Here is a 12,694-nt window from a genome sequence, read left to right as displayed (position 1 = left end):
AGTTAAGGTAAATTCAGCCATGACATTATAATCTGTATATCTACCAACTCCCCAAAGCAACATCATTTATTCCACTGTCTCTTTTTATCTTTCATTATTAAATATTTATAATCCCATTTAATTCACTTATTATGATCACTAATTAATTCCACACAGGTTTCCATGCAGGCTTCCATCATAGCATTAGCCAGTGTTTTGCCATGCTCTGCCTGCACATCCTGAAATCGAAGAGAGAGGTTAATGGTTCTGTTTGCCTTTCTCCTTGACACTGAGGGCCCTCACTTTATTGAACGTAACGTGTAATCCCCCAAGGCCATCAGGACACTAGAGCTGATCCCACTGAGGTCATTTACAAAGTCAGATGTATTTGGAGCTTCCTACTTCTATTGAGCCCTAATCACCAATCTAGAAGAAGGTATCATATCCCCAAAGGGGACACAGCAGAGCTTGGGCTTGCCTTTGTTCTCCCTGTCAGCATTTTATGCAATATGTCATGTTTATAAAGTGCATCTAATATCTTGTATGTTTAGGCACCAATACTAGGATGTCTTTCTCGTGTTTATTTTGAGTTTCTTTTATGCTTATGATTTTTAATCTAAACTGTCTTTAACAAACAGTTCAAAATTCCAGTTTTTCCAAAAGTTACACTGGTGGGTGTACAGTAATAATTAAAGAAAAATATTGGACTGTTTTCACTCCAATAATTCTGCACAGTCGCTTTCCCCTGAAGGTGCTGGCTCTATTGTTTAGTGGTGCTGGTTATTGTTATTATTTCGTTCACCATGAACAATCTTGGGGAGGCCCTTGCTCTTTAAAATCCCTGAGTCTCGTCACTGGGCCTGACAGACAGGCACGACAGCAGTGTTTTCACAGCCTGTGAAATTATTCTGGTTGTCCAATCAGCTGAGCTGGGCTCTGGGAGGTTAGTGATTGGACTGGCAGGAAATCAGGCTCTTAAGACATAACATATCGACTAGGCCATCCATCATCTCTTAGCATGCGCTGAGGCACGGCAGTCAGCCACCCCCTCCTCACACCCCTCCTGTCCCTTTGGACTGTGTGGGAGCCCTGCCACTGCGTAAATATTGGCCAGGCTTGAACTGGCAGGGTGTGTGTGGGGGTAGGGGTTTGTTGTGGACAGCCCTGCACTCAAGGGGTACAAAAGACTCCTTGGGTTATAATAGTCAGAGAGAGAGAGAAAAGACAGGTATCTGAATATAAAATCACTTCACATTGCATTGGGTGATTTCCAAGTGATGTAAATAATTTTAAAGTATATTAATGTGTTGTCTACCAGTGTCATGGCAGAGGCTGTGATAGATTTTTGAGGGTCATACGGGTCATTTTTTGGGGCAGAGGGTGTTAATAATTTTACAGTGTACACACTTTTCTTGTGTTATCACACATGTGTATGTATATAAAATAAAATATTTTTAGCATTATTGCCATAATAACTATATTGCCCAACTATATTAACTATGTTTGTAATTCAAACTATTTGAGTTCCAGTGATGTAAATCAATAGGAAAAGCCATTATCCTCAAGTGTATGCATGCTATTTTCAGTGCAAATCAATTTCATAATCATTGCTTTTGAAACGTTCAACACAATAATTGTTACTGACCATTTCAAGTTAATTTCCACGGAGGGTCTGTCAGTTTTCCTGTTGTAGTATGAGTGTGGGCAGTGGGAGGAGAGAGGGAGGGTCCTATAGACAGATAGAAAGAGAGAGATTGTGATGTGGAGTCCCTCATCTGTAACGGCTGCATAACACAGATGTTGGGAGTCATCTGTCAGCCTGGCCTCTCTTGCTGGGCTCGATCTGCTCTGAGGGGAAAAGAATTGGACACGGTGCTGTCACTTTTTACCCCCACTCACAATGGAGGGACATGCAAATATCAACCCCCATTCTTGCCCTCTCTTCCTTGCCCTCCTCTTATCCAGCCGTGGTGTCCTGTCTAGTATCTGGACTGCGGCTAGGCAGTAAAGGAGGTGGGAGGGCTCATCGCAGGGTGGTGCGGGTGAAAATGTGACATCAGTCCCATCAGGTCCTACTCTTGCCACATATTAGAATTGGAAATGATGGGCGGCTCTCTGAGGCCTTGCCTCTCTTCCCTTGGGTCTAAAGGGGACTCCAGTCCTTCCACCCTTTGTCCCCAGAGAGACTCTGTGCAAGGAGGGTGAGAAAAGAGGGAGGGAATGTGAGAGTCCTCTGTGTCCTTCTGTGCAATATGAATGAATTTGGATGTAATGATTAACCCCCCCCCATCAACATTGGCTTTCACAGTCATGAAAGTAGTAATGTGTGTTAGAAAAGGGGCAGATGCCTCTGTTTTGCAAAATGCTTAAAAAGTAAAGTGGAGCATCCCTCCCCTCTGAACACAACCTGTGCCTTTCTCACTCTCTCGCTTTTACTCACACACATATAGGCAACTCCCTGGTGAGGGGTCCCTGAATGTTTTTCGAATCGGGCCCTAATGTGCCGTTTTCATCAGCACTGAGGCGGGCTGCAATATGGTGCTGGGGCTCGCTCTGGGAATATGAATGTTGATTAAGCATGCGTTCAGCCTTTTGAAATTCTGAAGAAGTGTCCGAATAATGGATGTTGAGCAAATGTCAAGCATTTGTTAATTTCTCTGTTATTTGGGGTTTATCTAGCATGATCTTTGGAAGGAAAGCATGGGGCAGGGTTGTTGTGGCATGTGCCATTGATATGGTGATTTCTTGGCTGCAGACACTTTGTTTTTGATGGTAATATCTCAGCTCAGGACAGAGCTTAGGGACTGACTCACTGCTCATTGATTATTTATTGTGGATCCAGTGTTTATCTCTCTCTCTCTTTTTTTTTAACATGATGGTTAAACCTAAGGATTTGTTAACAGACACAATGTATTAAACTGGTAAGCTCTTTTTATATATAGTTTTTGTTTTTTTTTTTTTGTGGGGGGGGGGTCTTCAGTATTATTTTAAAGTCTTGTTTATTATTCCTTTATATCAACATATCTTTTATAATCTAGGGAATAGATAGGATCCATTTCCAGTTGTTTAAGTCTCTGAATTTTTTACCTTTTTAGGATTTGACCTATTATCATTGCATAAGATGGTCCCATCACTTAGTATCAGAAGTTTGGAGTCTTGGCATAGTTTAATTAGATAGTCTAATGAAGAATTTTGTAATTCAACTTTCATCAAGTTATCTACCTGTTGTTGTTGACTGTTTGGGAAATTTGGGAAACTTGTTTCAGTCTTCTTTTGTGGCCCAATCATCTCATCTGAAGGTTCACACTTTATTTTCAGTTCAGAACATTTACTAAAGTTTGCTTGGATCAAGGTTTACAAAAGGCAAACACATGCCTTTTTATAAACTAGGGGGATCCTTGCTAAATGTGCCAGTTGGGTTAGTTCTAGATTTAACTGTGATTTCCACTGTTGCCTCTGTGGAGCTGCACTGTTGCAGCTCCTGGGAAGGTAGAATTCCACAGCTATTTTGTAGCCTGGAAGTGGCAATGACATTACCCAGAGACTGATCTAGTGCAGAGCCTGTGGGGGCAGTCCCGATGGCCTCCAGCCCACAGCCTTACACCCCTGGCTGCCCATATTGAACAAAACACAAACTGGCAGCTGGGGCTTTAGGGATTCAACCCTTGAAGGCTGAGAGGCTGGCAAAGTAATTCCACAGCTTTATGTGGCTATATGAACATTGGAAGGGTAAAGGGATGAATGAAGTCTAAGCAGATATGGGAGATGTAGAAAGAAGAGAAGCTGTGCTGATTTTACAACTTCATGTCAGGCTAAGGAGTTCATGAATAATAGATACTATCAATTACTTGATTAGGAAGCACAGGAATGGCTACTTCCTCTTCATATAGTAGGGGTGTTGTCCAAGCACACTCAATAGATTGTAAAGCCTTTTTGACTCACTGGGCCAAAAACACTGAGGTAAGCAGCACACTGTTTAAGTAAGATGTGGCGTATACTGTTTATATGGGAGACAGCCTTGAAGGTTAAAAACTGTGATTATTGGATTGCTAGACAGAATAAGAAGTTAATAGTAGTAGAAGCAAATTATTGATGTAGAAATATGAGCTATAAGACCAACATATTGTGTGCTGTGGTGTAGCATCAGTGCTGTCTCCTCACTCCCCAAAGCCATACCCACAGCTGGGCAGCTAAGGTAGAGTCTTTTGCCCCAGGTTTCTTTTCATACTGGGATCAATTGCAAAAGAAGAATGAAACAAATTACCCAGAATGGTACAGGTTTCCCAGGCACGCTTCAGGGAGTGGGGAATTGGTCAGTGTAATGCGTTTCTTTGCCAGACCAGTGGATGCTTGCCACTTGACAGATAACATGGACCTCATTTTCAATTTTCCACGAGAGTTTGCAGAAACAGCAATGACACTAATTACACTACAACAATTGCAATGCACATAATCGTAATAACATGGTTTGTCACAGAGTCATGAAGCTCCTACATTTTCAGGAGGAATCACAATTAGGGTGGTGACTGTGGGATCTTTCCTACCTTTTTTTTGCCACCATTATTTAACAGTCCTGACATCTCGGGGCACCTCAGCAGACAGGAATTTTAAAGATTGTAATAATGTGAAGGGGGCTGGGTAGGGGTAATATTTTTGTTTATTAGGACAATAATAGACTGTGAGGTGCCTTGATGTGCTTCTGCTAAAGTCATCTCTATCCTCAGCCCCCCACAGGCCTGTAGGTTTTGTATGGCCTGCTACTGAGAGATGGAGAAGGGGGTGTGAGAGTAGAGGAAGGTACTCTTAGTCAGCCTTTTGGTAAATGCTTGCTCAGTAATGCAAAAAAAAAAAAAACCCTGTTGTCTTGTCATGCTTTACATGCTAACAAAAACTAAATAAAATAATAATTATAATACATCTACAACTAAGTTAAATACATGCCTAATAGTTGTGCTGATTGTAATAGAAGGCTGACTTTGCAGTTGTTCTGCAGGAAAAGCTAATGTGAACTGTAAACACGTGTGCTCACTGAGCAAGTATTTGTTTGAAACTGCATGACACACTGAGATTTGTGTTTGTTTCTATCTCGTGTCAAAATACATCACATTTATACATTAACACATAAAGATTATTTTTCTACACATTTGTTTTGCTGCTGATGACGGTAGGCTTAACTGAGAAACAGATGTTAGCATTTTGCCTATCAGCATGTGTAATTAGCAGCATTTGCATATCCAGAGTGTTAACCCAAATTCAGCTGTTTTTCCACATTACAAAATATTGACCTATAGGAAAGTAAATGCTCAATATATTATTGTCAGCACTCTTGCTTGAATGAAGTCCTTAGATGACATCTAAATCCTAACTATTCTAAGAAAGATCTGCTAATAATTACTGTAACAGAGATACATATAACAATAGAATGAGGTATTACAACTTAGAAATATTTTCATACACTTTGTAAGAGGGAATCATTTCCTCTCTGCCTTTTCCTTCTCAAAATCATTTTCTTGCCATTAGTAAAAATATGTGCAATGCCTCAATTAGCCAGTTCCATGCCCTGAAGACTCACACCATGCAACACTCCCTGCATGCAGATCCACCAAATGGTAAGTACTGTCGCAGCATATGATAGCAATGCCATTAGCCAGGTGGCTTTCATTACCTAAATTACAGCTATTGTTTATAATTAATTATTTGTAAATAGGAAGATTCTGAATATAATTGATAGCTTGAATTTCTCCCCTCTCTTATTGATTAGGTTGATGGGAAATTGAATCTAGGCTTTTTGCTGCAGTGCCGTAGACACTGAAACACTCTGAATGCACAATGAGATAAGGCAATTCAACACTCAAACTGGAATTTATCAGATTCATAACCAGTGGATAGCCCAGCTTAATAGAGCCTAAAGCACTGACCAGACAGGCATACCAACTCAGTGACAAAGTGAAAGACCCTAATTGTTTTTAATTTAATCTGCTGCTTTACTATTTTGGGTGCCAGTGCATATTAATGCTCTGTCTTATGTTGTAAGGAAGGGTAATTAGGTTGAGAGTGAATGATTCCCTAACCAGCCTTCTGTCTTCCAACCTTCTGTTTCCCCATGTTCTAAATTATATCCAAGAGGGAGAGATTTTTTTTATTGTTTTCTTTTCACATAAAGGTCAACGTAAGGATGCACTGCAGTCTCACTCTCTTTTTGAAATGCATCTTCAAATGTGGCATTAGTTTTTTATATTTACATAAAAATAAGTCCTACAGGTAAATCTCACTCCAGTTCATAAAATACAACCACATAGTTTGCACTAGTAGGAGAGGGGTTGATGATTTCATTTATATACCTTGACATCTTTTGTTTATGTACAAGTACAAATTCACTTGGGACTTGCGTCTTCACATCCTCTGTCATAGCTGAGGAATTGTTAAATATTTACTCTAAGAACAAATTTGACTACATTTTTCTAAGACATTATATAACCAGCTTTGGTCTTTTGGTTATTTTGTCCATTTTAGACACATCACCAATACACTGACAAGATTTCCTCATTGCCCTTTTCTCTACTTTCAACTTTTTGTCCTGTCATGGCATTATAAAATCTTCAATACAGAAACTAAAACTGTTGCACTCATAATGTGCACAAATCTAAATAAAATGGTAATCATCAGTTTTGGTTAAGGCTAAAAAGACAGAGATTAATGAATCTGGTTAGTTATGATTTTTGTATCTGATCATTTATTTTGAATGAATATTATGACTCCCTTGTGATAGTATTGTGAGGAAAGGAGCTGGATACAGTGGTAATGCAAAGCAGATCAGATTTCCATTGGAAGACTTCATTTCGCTCTACACTGTGGCATAAAGTGAACATACTGTGCCCAGGGGAGCACAGGTTGGATATACATTAATGTAAATCCTGCAGTAACTTAGTATTAATGTCTGTTAAATAGAAATATGGACATTATATGAGCCCAGTGCAAAAGACTTTATATCATATAGACAACTCTTGGTTTGGATCTCCTCTCTGTTCTTTTTATTTTATTTTATTTTTCTCTCTCTCACAGTATTTGGACTTATTTAGCTAATTTAGTTATTTTCAGCAGTTGTGGTGCTTTTGTCCAGTTTTGATGTTGATGCAAAAACTGATTGAGGTAGGAAAGAAAAATAAAAGTCTGCAAAAGTTCTTAGTGTTCTTGAAACAGATATGTTTTCCCAGATATTAAGAGCAGTTTGTGTTCCTTTAAAGTTAACAGGGTATAGATTTAGCAATTAGGCAGTAATCATGCTCATTATAGAGAGTAATCCATTTAAAACCTAACAGATGTCTGTTCTAACAGGGGGATCGTGATGGTCCCATGCCAACAATAAGGCAGTAATGTTGCTGAAATGCTCAGGTGCAAGGTTGAAGTGTGGAAGAATTTTTTTTCCCCCTCTTAAGTGTCCACATGTTGACAGTTGACTATTTAATGGCCCAGTTAATTGCAGTAGCCCCTTTGTCCCCAAACATCATTGTAAATTAATGCTGAGGTTGCATTGGTTTTGTGTGTGTGTGTGTGCGTGTGTGTGTGTGTGTGGAGTGTTTCTTCTGCTTTACATCAAACATTTGGCCCTTCTCTTTTGTAACTTTGTGTTTGATGAGACTTATCTGTGTGATGGGTTGAGAGCCCCAGAGAGTTTGAATAGTTGAGAGTTGGCTGTTCTCCAGGCAGAGCAATAAAACTTTATATTTGGTATCTGGAGAATTCACGATGACGCCTTTGGTGGGAGAAGTCATTATAAACTGCAAAACTATTTCAGTGGTTGAAATGGTTTTATTAAGATATCGTCACAGGCTGAGACTCCAGACAGAAATCAATGTTTGAGATTTCTTAGGCTTTGCTTACACGCACCCTGGTCATTTCATGGTTTAGAATGATTGATGTTGATTGCCTGTGTGCACTGAATATTTCAGTGTGGCTTCTCGTATGTATTTACATACCATTCTCAGGTGACTTGTAACAAATAGTCCACTAAATTTAACAATTAAGTGTACTGAGTGCAGTGTTTGGAGAGACGGAACCACTGGAGACCATCACAGATCTGTTTGCGTGTGTGTTCGTGCTTCTGTTGCACTTGTATGTGCTTTTGTTGCTATGCAGGGTGGAGACATGTACCATCCAATTAGAAAAATATCTGTCACCACTTTAAATATCTTCAACCCAAAGGATGCTGGGGGGGTTGGGGAGGGATATCGAAGGAGCTGTGAGTCCTTGTTGGAGCTGCCTGTTTTCCAGGTTTGCCCCTGTGCCAGGTGTTTGACATTGACTGGAGCTGGAGATGAATGTAGCTTATGGCAACCCGTGGAATTGACCGACTTCTGGGAGTCCCAGCTTCCTGGAGTGAAAGTTTCCATTTTCAAAGCCCATCAGTTGCAGTGGGAGGGCTCCAGTGCAGTCCATATGCCAACACTGACAGGGAAGCAGGAAAACTTTCTCCTATCTCTGTATTGCTACAGCACTCACACAAACAAATACAGACACTCACAGTCACCCAGTTTCAAAGCGACATACTGATTCAAGGAGTGTAATTGCCAGTGAATGCCATGTTTCCCTCAGTGACAAAACTTGAACCCTACCCTTTATTTGCACTAAGGCCATTCATTTCTCTCCAGTGTTATGAGTATCTGTTGTTTTCCAAAAGCAGAAACTGTACTTTAATTAAGAACAGTTTAGTTTTCAGCATTGTTACTGGAGAGAATGGGTGTGGATGAAGATGCTGAGTATGAATGAGTGAATGGGGGGGAAAAAAACAGGCTATATTTTTCTCATCTCTCATACCACACACAACCTCCCCCCTTTTCAAACCCCCACACCATCGTGGCAGGAATCCTTTGTCAGAGGTGTTCATCTGGAACAACTTTGCCACACTTGTTTTCATGTTCTTTTAGATTACAGGGCAGCTGGCCTCAGCTTTGATGCTCCCCCTCTCCCTTTGTCTCTGTGCAATGCACTCTGGTAATTAACTTTGTCCTTCTTTTATTTGTTCCAGTCACTCGCAGTCCACTCTTCTGAGCATCTTCTCCCTGGAGTACCAGGTTAGAAGTTTTCTTCCTTTGTGAGCCCTGACAGGTGCCTAATTGAATGATGAATGTCCCTTTATTTCTTTGTAATTGAACTGCCAGCTCTCTGATTGGTTTGGAGGATGCCCCCCACCATACCCCCGTTTATTTCACCCCCCACCCCCTCCCACTCCTTTTTTTTCACCCCCCACCCCCTCCACCTCCTCACGTTCATGTTGAGGGCCCTTGCCTGCCTGAGCCTCAGTGGATCCCTGCCAAGCCTTCCCATCCATCTGTCTAATAACATCTAGCCCCTGCTTATTTGGTGGACCTGTAATAAATTATGCTACACCATTATTATTCTGGCAATAATAATTTCCCCGTGTAGTGCGGCTGCATGTGCTAAATGTTTGCTGACTCGCACTGTCACTGCTGCTTTCCACGGCTGACAGCGGATGATGATAAATGGCCGCTGCCGCCAGTGGCAGAAGGCAGCACAGGCAGAAAATGGAGTCATTTATCATCCCCCTGACAGGTGTCAGTCACACTCCCTATCTCTGTGGAATTACATTTTTTTTGTGTAGTAGTTTTTAAATAAGTTGTTTTTAACCAATGTTCTTCCTCTTTTATCCCTTGTTCTCCTCCATCTCAGCAAAGAAATTCATAGAAATGTCAGTGTGTGGAATCCGGTCATTGTTTGATCGAAAAAGGGGAAATGAATACAAGGTTTGAGTGAGGGAGGGTAGAGAGGGATGGGGGATTTTAAATAAGGTTGCTTTGACACACTTTGACCCCCAGTAAACGTATTGAAAATAAATTACTGTGACCTAAGATCTTGTACACTTGTTTGTAGCATGAAAGAGGAGCCCAGTCTGAAGTAGTCGGCATCTCATTCATGTGCACCAGGAAAATGTAACATAAATAAATAGTATGGAATCATTATTATAATTGTTTTTGTTTTTTATATTTGTGTTTTCTTCATGACAGAAACGAACCAAAAGAACGATCTCAAAACACCATACGCCAGATGTTATTGAAAACCACTACCAAAGGTACCATCTTACCTTGTATAGTATTACTTTACTGTTTTTTCTCTTCTGCCTAGTACTCTCTGTTTATCTTCCTCTCACCTTTACCATTGTTCTGTTGTTTGACTGAGGAAGCGACTTGCCAAAATCACTTGAGAGTAGGTGGGCCACCATGAGAGAGATAATCACCTCAAAACAAATCATCACCCTCAGGACTCATTCCAGACCTTCACATGCTCCTGCTAAGCTAAACCTCTGGTCTCCATGTATAAAGCAATAAATAGCCAGTCACTGGACATGTGTCTTACACAGGCTTTGGATGGGATGATTATCTGTAATTCAATGACTATGGATAAATTAAAAAAAATGAAAAACAGGCTGTGAAGGGAAAGCCTTTTTGCATATTGCAATTAGCCTTTATCTAACTTATTAGGCCATTGTTCTGGGGACAACAAGGCTGGATAATGCACTTCTAATCCACTTAGAACAACAAACCTCAGAGATGATCTGGGTAAGATCTGAGGGGAGCTGCACTTTAGCTGGCGAGGGGAAAAAAGGCTTTCTGGGTGGCAGGGGTTAACTAACTATCGTATGCTTGTCTGGCTTCAAGGAAATTTGAAGCCTTTCAAGCAGTGCTGTTTTTAACCGCACCAAGCCCGCCATATGCCACCTAGGGCAAAGTCATCAGGGACATTAGCATGTCTTGGCTGGCCTGATCTAGTCCCCTCTACACTTCTGTCTGCCTTTGTGGGCCATGTTTTTTTTTTCTTTTTCACTGCTGTTGTTCTTTGTTATAATGAAGGTATCTGAGTGAAGCCAAAGCACATCCCACTGCTCCTGTCCTGCTGGAGTTGGCCAATGAGGTAATGGCATAACCTTTAATTTTTGTCTTTTCTTTAACCCTTGAAAAACTGTCCTCAATTGATGCTTGATACTTACTGAGATGGCTGCAGTGTTTGATTTTCTCCCTTGCCTGTTAGTCATTACCAAAATTGGTAAATTGGTCCGCTCCATTATCAATTATTTAATGTAATTAGCTCTCACCTCTATTAAGCAGATGTGAACATACTTTTTGTGTTTTATTATGTAATTTTCTAAATTGCAGTTCAGGTAGAGTTGCCACAAACTGCGGACAGATGAGGCCATGTTTATTGGTTAATGCCTGTCTTCATCACTTCTTCGGTTGTTTACTTTAGGAGGTTAGAGTAGAATTTGTATGCAGGTTGATGTAGTACTAAATGGCATTTGCATATATAAAATTCAACACATTATTCTGTGGTACATGACTCAGGGGACAGTGGCTGTTTGATACATGTGATATTTTAAGCACTTGAATTAGTCACATGACCAATTTTTTCCATTTCACATAAGTGAAAATTAATGTACTCACTAGTGTTTCTTCCACTTTTGCATTTATTTATTTGTCATTTGAATACATTGTTAGTCTTACAGTTTTCTCACATTTTGGTTGCTAGAATGTGCTGGATAACCTTTTAAAACATTAAAATGTTCATTAACATTTTTATTGGTGCTTATACCGGGCACTGAGATTTGAGGGTTTTTTCATCTAAAATCAGAGTAGTTCACATGCATCAGTGGCACGTCAAAGCTAACTGCCATTATTCATTCTCTATTTAATTGACACATCATTTTTTTTTCTCCAAAGGATTAAATTCAGCTCAGAGATAACGGTCTATGAACCATTTAACTGTCATTTTAATATGCTACTTAACATTTAAACTGAGCACTCATGGTCTCCCAGACTGCTAATTGATGTAGTTTCATCCCTTTATGAGACAATATATCTCCAACAAAGGGAAATGATTAACAGTGATGAAAAATATTCATGTATTTCTTTTTTTGCCCCCAGAAGACGTCCATGAATGAGGGTTCTAAACTTGACAATTGCTGTTCATTGTACACTTTGTATGGTGCTTTCTGTAGAGGTTGTTTAAACATTCAGGCTTTAGAACAGGTGCAGTTATGCTGTATTTTATGTGACACCTATTAGCTCCTGGGTCTAATAAAACTAGAGTTTACTGAACAATAATTACTGTATTTCAACAGGAATGCAAGGCTCTGTGAATCTTAGTCACATGTTAAACTCGTGAAATGCTTAGACCTGAGACTGGAGGTGGACTCATGATTAATATGAAAATTAGTGAGATGCAAGTACCTGAACTAATCAGGTGATCCTTATTCAGCCTGAGCCAGCATCGGTAATGTTGCCATTTTTCATGTGTCAGCTCTGATACAGGTTACCAGGAATCTAATGCTCTCTTGTTATCCAAAGGTGTGAATGGAGAGTAGGCCAATAAGCACAAAAAGGGAAGGAGGGGAAAAAGAAGTGGAGAGAAAATGAGGTGATTTAAGGAGAGAGAGGAAAACTAGCTATAGGCTACAAACGCTGAAATGCTATCAGAGTTCTTAATGAAGATGCAATAAAAAGCATGTGCTAGTCTCTTAATTATTATAGACATGTTTGGCCTTTGTTACAAGCTGCCTTCTTAGTGCAGTACTGTGGAGATGCTGTCAAATGCTACTGCAGGTAAAAAGACATTTTTACACACAAACCTCTCTGCTCCCAGCTTTACCAAGAAGCATCAGAGAAAAGATGAAACATGTCAGTCCCACCACAGGCTGAAGGCAAAT

At 40.1% G+C, this 12,694-nt stretch overlaps 1 protein-coding gene across 3 annotated transcripts in view; it reads left to right on the top strand.

The window, feature by feature from the left end:
- The window catches only part of cdin1 (CDAN1 interacting nuclease 1), a 50,905-nt gene that overhangs the window by 1,056 nt on the left and 37,155 nt on the right, over nt 1–12,694 (top strand). For all 3 annotated transcript variants that reach the window (XM_020614043.1, XM_020614044.1, XM_020614046.1), the window contains exons 3-5: nt 9,005–9,050; nt 10,002–10,066; nt 10,845–10,905. In XM_020614043.1, coding sequence (XP_020469699.1) covers nt 9,005–9,050; nt 10,002–10,066; nt 10,845–10,905 — 172 coding nt within the window. The remainder of the gene's footprint in view (nt 1–9,004; nt 9,051–10,001; nt 10,067–10,844; nt 10,906–12,694) is intronic.

Source organism: Monopterus albus, unplaced genomic scaffold (assembly GCF_001952655.1).
Source record: "Monopterus albus unplaced genomic scaffold, M_albus_1.0 scaffold141.1, whole genome shotgun sequence".
In the NCBI taxonomy this organism is placed as follows: domain Eukaryota; kingdom Metazoa; phylum Chordata; class Actinopteri; order Synbranchiformes; family Synbranchidae; genus Monopterus; species Monopterus albus.
Note: the sequence above shows the minus strand (reverse complement) of the source record. Positions and strands in the feature narration are given on the sequence as shown.